This window comes from Macrobrachium rosenbergii, chromosome 25, assembly GCF_040412425.1.
Source record: "Macrobrachium rosenbergii isolate ZJJX-2024 chromosome 25, ASM4041242v1, whole genome shotgun sequence".
Taxonomy (NCBI): domain Eukaryota; kingdom Metazoa; phylum Arthropoda; class Malacostraca; order Decapoda; family Palaemonidae; genus Macrobrachium; species Macrobrachium rosenbergii.
In genome coordinates, this window is record NC_089765.1 from 7,093,376 (window position 1) to 7,104,376 (window position 11,001).

General features: G+C 37.6%; 1 protein-coding gene across 2 annotated transcripts in view; it reads left to right on the forward strand.

Annotated features, from left to right (window-relative positions):
* The window catches only part of LOC136852292 (uncharacterized), a 59,609-nt gene extending 50,095 nt beyond the window's left edge, over positions 1 to 9,514 (forward strand). For both annotated transcript variants that reach the window (XM_067126789.1, XM_067126790.1), the window contains exon 4: positions 6,216 to 9,514. In XM_067126789.1, the coding sequence (XP_066982890.1) occupies positions 6,216 to 6,428 (213 nt within the window). In that variant the 3' untranslated portion in view covers positions 6,429 to 9,514. The remainder of the gene's footprint in view (positions 1 to 6,215) is intronic.
* Positions 9,515 to 11,001: the final 1,487 nt, after the last annotated feature.

Consider the following 11,001-nt stretch of genomic DNA (forward strand, 5'->3'; position numbering starts at 1 on the left):
GTTTCTTTCTTCGAAACACTTATTTTTAAAATGGATTTTTTCACTGATTTTCTTTCTGTTTTAAGAAGCATATTTTCATAATGGACTAAATTTGTTCTTCCTTAAAAACTACAATTGTTCTCTTTTATTTTTAAATTATTAATTCTTTCGTATTTCCTCTTTTTGGGATTTTAATATTATTTTTCTCCTTTCTTTACGAAGCTATATTTTCCATCATTCTTGTGATAGTGGTTAGAATCGTTTTAGGGAGGCCCGATCTACAGAAGATCGTGATACCCGATTCGTGAGTGGGGCTTCTCTCGGTCATCTTTTTATCTTGAAAGGTTCATAACCAAGTACTCAAGGTGTTGCTGGTAGGTCTTACTCATTCGGTGAGGCCGACACTTTGCCTTTTAATACTACTACTACTAATATTAATTGTGGTATTCTATCTTCACCCAGACATTCTTCTTTACAAAAAATCTGCGAATTCTAATAATGATAATCATTCCGTTGCACATATACCCTTATCTACAAAAGAAAAGACTGGGAAATTTCGAACATGAACTATATAATCGTGAAACAGTAAAGAAAAGATGGTTATGTTAATGAAGTACACTGTACGATTGCTTTGTTAATAAAACCATCATTAAAACACCAAATGCATAAACAGAAATTATTTTGTTTGCTAGTTAATTAAAATTACACCTTTTTTTTTTAATGATTTATAGTCAACAGAATAGCGTGCATCATCTCTTTTACCTTGAGACACCTGAACAGAAAAGGAAAGAACTGACCTGTAACAACTCACAGACTATACAAAAAGAAAAATTGAAGGTGCATACCGTAATTATTAAACATACAAAACCATAAAGATTTCCTTTACTCCTACGAGTATATCAAGCGAGGAAGGTGTGAGATCTTAAAGAATGGGGTAAGCTATATTAATAAGTTATGCCAACTATTAATAATATTAATAAGCATCAGGGATTCGGCCATCCAACCGGACCGCTACTTCGGACAGCTCAATGATTAGTCGAACACAAGCTTCGAACCACTGCTCTACCGGAATCGAAACGGGTCGCCCGAACACCCCATCACATTAACCGGTGTCGAATCGTCGTTTTTGGTCGTTTTCCCGCAGCGACATCGTCCAGGAATGTGTAATATTAGTTTTGCATTGCTAATGGTTTCGGTAATCAGCCTGGCTTTCGCTTCAGAATAGATCCTTTTACATCCCTTATGAACATGTTATACCAGTGTCCAGCTGCTTCTGTTCGCTGGTCCCGTTTTATCTGAAGCAGGCATCGAATACCACCTTTTTATGCTTCGGGGAATAGGGCCATTAGTGTTCGTTTTACGTATTTGCAATTCATTCCCGGCTGAATATGGATAATTATAGATGCATTTGGAAGGAACTCCTACCAGCAATTCAACATGTTAATCGCCGATAAGATGTTTTAGTCAAAGCTATCGGTTGTTCCATCGGCCGTTCGAACACGACTCCGAACTATTAGGGAAGAGAGTAAACATTGCATTCAGCAATATTTAAGCTCCAATGAAGTGATCTTTGTTTTAAAAGAGGTAAAATGGCTCGCAGATTATGGAATGGAATGCTTTAAGGTCATCTCCCGGGTTATCCTCCTGGGAAGCCCACAAGGACACCAGAACGCCAAAAGACCATTCACAGGGTCAGCGCAAAGATCGAATGCATTCGCATTGCGCAAAAAAAAAAAAAAATAAAAAGTTCAGGTTTTGGATTAAATGTTGCTCGGTATGCTGATACGAAACATGCAGTTGATACTGCGACCCAGGGGGAATATGACGTATACATACGCACGTTTGTGCGCGCGTATAATAATATGTATGTATGTATATACTGTAATATATATATTATATATATATATATATATATATATATATATATATATATATATATATATATATATTATATATATATATATATATATAATTAATTGGAATCTATTGATAACTTTTAACCAAATACGTATATAATTTTAATCATCACACAGTGTGTGTGCGTGTGTGTGTATACAAGAGGAGAGGGAGATAGAGAAAGTGTAAAAATGCAAATGAATACTCGACGGCATCTAGCATTTCCACCTTTCAGTTAACTTGCCTAATTTGCGAGTTATCACTGTATATCACCTTAATAGGAAGTTGATGAGGATCTATCTGCTCGAAAAGGCAATCCCCAGCGGCCCTTAGCAGCTGCTTTCCTGAAGTTCGTGTACTGTGTCAACTGCAATTTACTCATCATCACTGCGCCTTCTTTCCCTTACTTTTTTTAACAGTAGATCGGTGGCTTTAATTGGCTCATTCATGACCTAACGTGATCTTACGGCGACCCCGTGTCCCGATGCTGACCTTCGAAGTGGAGGAGGACGGGAACGAAAAGGAAGAATACAGAGATATTAAGGAGAAGATGAGCATGGTGACTGACTTGGCCCGGGATGGAAAACTCGAAAGTATTTGAAAGCCAATTTCGGTTATCACTTAACTATCATATTTATTCATTATATGAATTCGGTATATAAAAACAGTTTACTTTTGTAAATAAGGCTATTTTAAAAGACCATTAAAAACAAGATTAAAATTACAAAAGAAGCAATAGATGCAAAATTAAATAGATTATGCGATCTAAAGGAAAACGAGAGAGAGAGAGAGAGAGAGGACTGCATAATGAGTGAGCAAGAGAGTGAGTGGGACCTGTTTCTGGCGAAGGTGCTGACGTCCTTCCTTAAATCAACAAAGACTTAGGTGTCTCGAGGGCGGTTCTAGATGGATGCTCAGATAACATCATGATTCTGGGCAACTGATGAATATATCATCATATATTGACCTCAACGCAGGATGAATATATCATGAATCAACAGGGCCTCGTCTGCTATGGCGGTGGTACGATGAATAATGGAGAGAGAGAGAGAGAGAGAGAGAGAGAGAGAGAGAGAGAGAGAGAGAGAGAGAGTTATAACAAGATGCATAAAAAGAAAAAAAAGAAAGGACCGGACACGGCTAAACATAACGCAAATACTGAGGGAAAATTCAACAACGTGACTTGACAAGTGGAACTTTACCGCACGGCAAAGAGAAATATTTATGGCTGCATACGGTGGCCCATCTGGTTGATCGATTAACTCCCCAGGGTCATGAACCGGCGGTAGGATTTGCAATAAATCCTTCAGGAGATAAGGAGAGATTCAACGTACTAGCAAAAAGGATATGCTAACCATGAGATCAGATAACTGTCCTCACATGTCACCTGATGTCAGCAACTCTTACTCAAGCCTGGACGTGACCAGCCAAAGACATTCGCTTTACTTCCCCTCCATGTCTTTTCCATAGGTGGCGGCTCTTCTCTCTCTCTCTCTCTCTCTCTCTCTCTCTCTCTCTCTCTCTCTCTCGGGAAAACAGCGAAGAGAGACCACCTCTGTGAAGTGGATATATGTCGTACCCTTTGCAGTTGGGTAATGATTCCAATTTTCTTTCCATTTCTTACAATTGTTATTCCCACCAGTTAACTATTAAATTTCACTGTTATAAAACATATTAAACTTTATTGCTATAAAACAAACAAACAAAGAAATAAAGAGATAGCTACGTGAGCCAAGCGGCAACTTTAAACTGGAAAAGGTTTAGCCGTTCGTTAATTTAGAAAAGGAGTACCTACGTCGTTAGTGTCAATGGACGTGTGTCGCCGTCAGGAGGAGGGACCGCTGAAGTGGAGTCAGACGTCTCTCTCTCTCTCTCTCTCTCTCTCTCTCTCTCTCTCTCTCTCAGGATACTGACGTGACTAGTCAGACGCTCTCCCTCCGCGCCATAGTCACGAGATAATTTTTAACAAATCGATCCCACGACTCATGACCAGGATTTCCCGTTGAATTTTTCAGCCTTTCCAGTGGAAATGAATAGAGGGAAATTCATAGAAGTTGTAATTTTTCATGATGAAAGTATTAGGAGAAAGTGGATTTATCTTACGTTTTCTCTACTCTCACAATCAGCCGCCTACAGCCTTATCTAACGTAATTTAATTATTCTCACTTATCGTTCATCATCCACATTTAATTTCTCTCCTCTTTTATTAATAAGATTCAGCTTTCCCTCATTTTTATATAATTTTTTTTTTAATGAATGACGACCATTCTTTTCATCATCCCGTTTCTTAAAGTAAATAAATTCAGCACGAAATTTGTTTAAATATAAACAAAGGTCTGACACAAAACACACCTGAAGTGTCAAATGGGGAAGTTCGAAAATACTCGTAACATCTCGAATCCGACGAAAAGTCTCTGTCTCCAGTGAGAGAAGACCATCATCTCACTGGGCAAAGCCTCCGGAGAGATGATCACGTGACCCGAGACGGCCAATAGGGGGCGTGAGTTGGGGACGGGCCACAGCAGCACGATCAGGTAATCAGTAAACCAAGCTACTGGGGCCGTGCGGCAAAATTACTATTATATAGCATGCAACGATCCTGCCTCCACAACCCCTGATCACTGCCTGTGACAGGCTGGCACGGTTAAGGATTGTTTATACCAGCGCCCCGTCTACATGATATCATGCTTGAGAGAGAGAGAGAGAGAGAGAGAGAGAGAGACTTGCAGGGATGATACTATGACCAAGAAAACTAATAAAGCGAAAGAAAAGATGATGAATCTCAATTCACAACAAAGCCATGAAACAGCTTTAGATTACATTACAGATTATCATCAAGTTTGATCCAGTACACTAGCCGAACATTGGTTAAATTAAATTGGCAATTGCACCGGTATTTCATTTCTGGGTGTCCCGTATTTTACTTCGCTTTCTCAGGCAAATGAGCAACACTTTATGCGATGTACAAGATGATTGATTTCTTTCTTATTCTTCACAACGCTGAAGTAAACCGTTTCCTTTCTATTAAGAAGAGTACCGAGACGAAATTTGGAAACCTCTCCCTGACATTATCAACTTCTACTGCCACATAGGCATTAGCTCAGCCTTATTGAAGGTCTTCTATAATTCAAGATTTCTCAAATTCTCTCTCTGTCTCTTTCTCTTAGCATCTTCACATACATCAATGAATTTCCTTACTTTAGGTTTTACTGATTTTAGAAGACGTTAATGAGAGGCCAGCAGAAAAGTTACTGGGTTCACTATATGCATGAAATGTGCCAACTCAGTCATTACCGGGGCAGATGCAAGGGTTGCAAAACAATGCAAATAGGACATATAACAGAGAGATACCAGGCCAGCTTCTAGTGAGGAACAACAAGCAGGCCCGCAGGCCTTCACTAGAACGGGAGGCTAAGGAAAGGGTTGTGGGGGTGTGTGTGTGGAAGGGAAGGTATATAACTGCAGCCATTCAAAAAGTCTCCAACATTTGTTCGATTGGGTGAGGATAAATTAATAATCTCACTTGCTCCCTTCCTGTACCTTGATCAATCATGGATACACACCAGCTAAATTAACATTAGCAAAACACCAACAACATTCTCTTACGCTTGATTTTTGGCCTTTTACATGGCAACTTGCGAAAGGGAACTTTAGGTATTCCTGACTTGCCCGCTCTGTAGGTTAAACTTTTGTCCTATTTAGCTGCCTAAACTTGTGAAAATATAAAAATACACACACACGTACTCACTAACTCACACACCCACACACACACACACACACACACACACACACACATCGCCACTGTCTTCTCGCCATCTCCCTCGTGAATGCAGGTGGAAACATGTCTGTGTATATGCAAATATTTCTTGTTTCTTGTTCTGCAACATGGAAACAACCACTCAAAATTGCTTGCAGTACTCTTTTCCTTACATGTTTTCAAGCTAAGCAAACCTTCCTTTTACAAAAACATTTTTCCCTCATAAACAATAACTCTGGTGTAATATCAATTTCTCCTTCAGAGAACCAGAGTAATTTTGATATCAGTCGAGTCTTTCTTCAGATTTAAAAGTTTAATAAATTGCAGAGCACATTTTAAAGTTATTGCAAAGTACGAGACTTTTAATTGATCCCGACAGAGGGATGCTTCTCAGAGGCAATTTTTGGATTCTCCAAAATAAGTTTCCTTTTAATATCAATAACAGTAATAGCAGCAACATACATTAATGCCAAAGGTGGACCTGTTTGAACGTCCATCACAGGTGCAATCCCCGCAATTACAGCGTTGTTAAGACACCTCGACTAACCCATGATTTTTCTCTCTTTCTCTTCATCTCCCGCAGGCATTCCGTGAGCAGCGCATCGACGGCTCCGCACTCCCTCTGCTGACGGAGGAGCACCTCACCTCCAGTATCAACATGAAGCTCGGTCCCGCCCTCAAACTGCGGTCTGTTCTTGCCCGGCGGCTGGGCGCATGCAATGTCTGCCTTCACTGCGATCACTGTCATACGCAGACACAGGAACGAAGGCCTGGGTCTGCTTCTTCAGGGCAATAATGTAAGCGAAGGACACCGACTTCTCTCTCAAGTCTTGGACGTTTCAAAGGGCACTTCTCGACAAGACGTTCCCTCGAAAGTCCGCTGCCCTAAAAGTGATTCCGTTGCGGGCATCATTCTTTAAAAAGTCCTCTGTGTGTTGTGTTGTACCTCACCTAATGTGTCGAATAAAATGGCCTTCTTTGTTACATTCCATGTGAAAGTTTATGAGAAAATGTTCTGTACATCCCATGATAAGATATCGAAAGAGACATGTATTAAGAAGTCGACGAGAACAATACTGATGAGCAATTGCTTAAGCTTTAGATGATGTCTGTGTTAACTGGTTATCGTTAGAAATTCTCATTTCATTATTTGGTTCATATTTTAGAATACTTTTTTCTCTCACGGTACCTGAAAGTCACTCGTCACTATCTATGAAAAACAGTGTTAGAATCGTTATTAAAATGCACTGGGTCTCAATGACCAAGTGTTTGATGAAGGGTGATGACAAGACTTAATCCATCCAAAAAACACGTAATAGTAATCACAACCAGGTCTGATATTAAGCAATGTTTGTGTCAAGATTGGATGTAAACGGTTCTAGGGAGTTTTACCATTCCTGGGTTTTGTGTGAGTTTAGGCTTTGAGCCTCTTACTAGAAAATCCTTAGCACTTAGATACTAAAAATCTCTTAATTAAGTGTCAGTCCTTTGTAAGGACATAAAAGAAAGGTGCTCTTTCCTGTAGATTTTGACAGACAAAACTGTAGTTGCCGTTGCTTAGTCGACCAGTGAGACAAAAATTAGCTTAATTCTAGTGAAAGGAAAAAGCTTGAAAAAGCTTCAGTCCTCCACAAGAGCTAGGCTTAGGTATACTGTAGGTGCATTAATACAAGAGGCATGCGCTTAATAGGGCCATATTCTGAAATATCACTTCAATCTTTAGTTGAACCTTAATATTTTATTATTACAATTATTAAATGACAACCTCAAAACTTTCATGAATCATTCGGATAATACGATACAAAACGTAAGAAGTGGCTTTAATTTCTTAGAGTATAATATTCACTGATTTATTTCACCATTTTCCTTCCTGAAACTTTTAGCTTTTTCGCATTTCAGAGTTGGATATTTTCATGGCTATGCGTCTGTTTCAGGTAATCTGACAACCAAATTCAAGTCTGAATGATTTATCGATAACTCTTCCTTGTACCTATTTATTTTCCTTCTCATTTTTGAGGCTATTCTAAGTGAGATTTCAGAATGTGGAGCTGCTCTGTGCTTCCAGACTCGAAGAGGTAACCGCTCCCTCACGAGTCCCCAAAAGACAAAACTCGCTCAAGAATAAACAAGTCATAGTTTTTTTTAAATACATTTTTGTTAATTTTGTTTGTTTTTAATTTCGTTGTACAATCATTCCACACAAATTATGTACATTTGCAAAGAATACCTCACAGGCTAGTTGTTTGTTTTTTGTGCTGTAAACATGCATTGCAACTAAATGTTTTTTTTAGACACTGCAAATGAAAACATAAAAAAAAAGATAAAAAAAGCTAACAAAGAGAATGACAGACTTCGTAGAGTTTATTATGGAGCGCCTGAGCTCTGGGTAGTTTTTGAGAGGGGAACATGATCCTACGGTGGTTGTTAAACCCTAGCTGTGATTGTATCCATGTTTGTCTTTTAAACTCCCATTTATTAGAGGAATACTTACATTTCCCCTTTCAAATCCGACCTTCGTTAACCCAAAGATTATCCATAAGTCCGCCTTTTTTAATTTTTAAAGTCATTTTGATGGTAGGTGCATAGAGATGGTTCAGTATTTATTTTGTCTATTATTTTTTTTATTACACGATAACTAAATGTGTAATTACTGGGTAGTCTGTATATAATTGTTGATATGTTTATGAATACCACCTCCCGAGTCGCGTGGGGCCACTGTAAGTCATCTTTAATTCTTTAACTTCTCAAGTTTCAAAAGTTCATGGTCATTTATGGTAAACGTAGCCACAATTCAGTAGGTTCACTAACAAGGCCGCTGGAGAGACGGTAGTTAAAGCGAACAGTAAAAAAGACTATCATGATTACTACGTTTAGGCATAGGCACTGATCTTTTATATCAATAAAGCGATCTTTCAAGATGTAAAATGAACATTTAAAATTATTCCCATGATGAATCAAACGACGAGGAAAAATATTTCCAAGTCTGTTACCTAAAATCTCAAAGTTCCTCCTCCTAAGGGAACATGATCTCCACAGTTGCCATTTCAACGCCCCCCACCCCTCCACAAAAATAGGGTGGGGGGCAAAGAAGACCAAAAATGAGACTTTGCAACTACCGTCTGCTATGAGAGGTCGAATCGCGCTTCATTAGTCATGTTACTCATTAGTTTTCCCTTTGCCATTTATTTCATTATTATTCTTCATCGTCTTTCATCACATGAAATAGATCTTCCTGTCATCCACCCATTGTGTTAATAGACTCTGTTCAGAATGTCGCTGTACATAAGACAAAACTTAAGAGTTAAATCTTTTTTTTATCTATATTAATAAATAAAAAGAACCCGGTGGTATGCTAGGAAGGCTTGGTGAGCAACAAAACGGAAAAAGAAAGCATGCAGCTGATGCCATCGAAAACAGGCGGAAAAGCTGCTGCTGCTGTTAATCACTAACCAATCATAACTTGTCTCTGGAATTTCTTCCTGGACACTGGAAGTTATGATTGGCCAGTTATTAGCACTGGTAGCTAATAACTGGCTTAAGGGAATTTTTGAAGGCATCAGACGGCGGTCAAGGCTGACGTCAGAATCTCGCGAAGGAATTCGAACGTTAATGAACATATTCAGCTTCAGGAATCGGTCTCTCGGCCACTTTTGTCCTCCAAGTCGAACTAGCACTGAAGGGCCTGCAGGGTCGGGTGTAAGCAATAACATATATATATATATATATATAAATATACAAATGATTTACGTGCGAGTTGATGGAACTCTAAAGTTGAAAATATATTTTGTTTGTTTATATTATTTTCTATTGGGATGGCTTGTACTACACCACACACCATATTGTAAATATCATAACACCAAAATAAAGAAGAGAAAGATGAAACGACATTTTATTTGTACCTCTGTTATCCTTAACATACGATGATAAAACTATAAATTATAACAACTAAAATGGTAAATTGAAAAGTTGGTAAGTCTGAAAAGAACTGCGCAAATAACTATGACTATTTATTGCTCAGATTCAATAAAGTGATACAGGGTCCTCTGAGTGTGAGTGAGAGCCACTTGTGAATTAACAGAGAATGAGATAAAGACACTTGTAAAAAAATAAAAATAAAAAAGCAAAATAGATCTACTCCGCCAGAGACTAATGTGACAAGCATTGTCTGCATAGTTAAACCAGAATAAGATTATGATGATTACAATAACTCATTTTTCTTGCTCTAATTCTTACAAAGTCTCCAAACTCTCGTCTTAGCTAACACTGTTCTAAAAAAAATGCTCAATATATGAAAACAAAATCGCGAAGGATAAACAAGACTAAAAGAATAAAATTATGAGTAAAATAAATTATTAACAAAACGATTAGCAGCTTAAATAATAAAAATGAAACGAGTAGACATTGCGCACAAGTCGCGATAATCTACCAAGATCAAAGAAAAGGTAAATTATTTTAAGTGCTGACTCTGCACTCCATACATTCCTCTTCACTCCATACACTCCTCTTCACTCCATACACTCCTCCATACATTCCTCTTCACTCCATACATTCCTCTGCACTCCATACATTCCCCTTCACTCCATACAATCCTCTTCACTCCATACAATCCTCTTCACTCCATACATTTGTCTTCACTCCAAACATTCCTCTTCAAAGTGTCTTTAATAAATCAAGCCTTTACTGCAAGGGAGGCTACGTAACCAAAATCCTTGCTTATAAGAATAACCCAAAATCATTGCAAAAGTTCCTCGTAACTGTAAATAAAGAATAATAAAGCAGACTTCCTCATTCCTTGAAAGAGTAAGAATAAAAGTGCATTATATATTATTATTATTATTCAGAAGTTGAATTATAACTGGCTTGAAATTCAAGCTTCCAAAGAATATTAAGGTGTTCATTCGAAAGAAGTAACAAAAGGTAATGGGAAATACAGAAAAAAGAGACCCGTTATAGAAGAAATTATGAATTATCAAATAAATAAATAAAAATAAAATTAAAATATTATTATACAAGTTGAATTAATAATAAACATAAGGTAGTAGTAATAGTATAAATGATGATTATGATGACAGTATTACCGTTACTGCTACTAATGCATATAAAAATAATAACATGACAAAGCACGATTGTAGCAATATCTATAGATTAGAGGTGAATTATAAGTGAAAATTCTAGGCTTAACATATTTATTAGAAAATCAAGGTGACTTCCTTTCTTATTAGAGTAACAAAACCTAAAAAAGAAAAATGCAATAAACTGTATTACGTGATAAATTACAAATGTCGAAAACCAAAGATAAAAATCATCTATGGAAAAAGCAATAATTTTTTTAAAACCGTAAACTGAAAGAATACACGAAATAACAAATA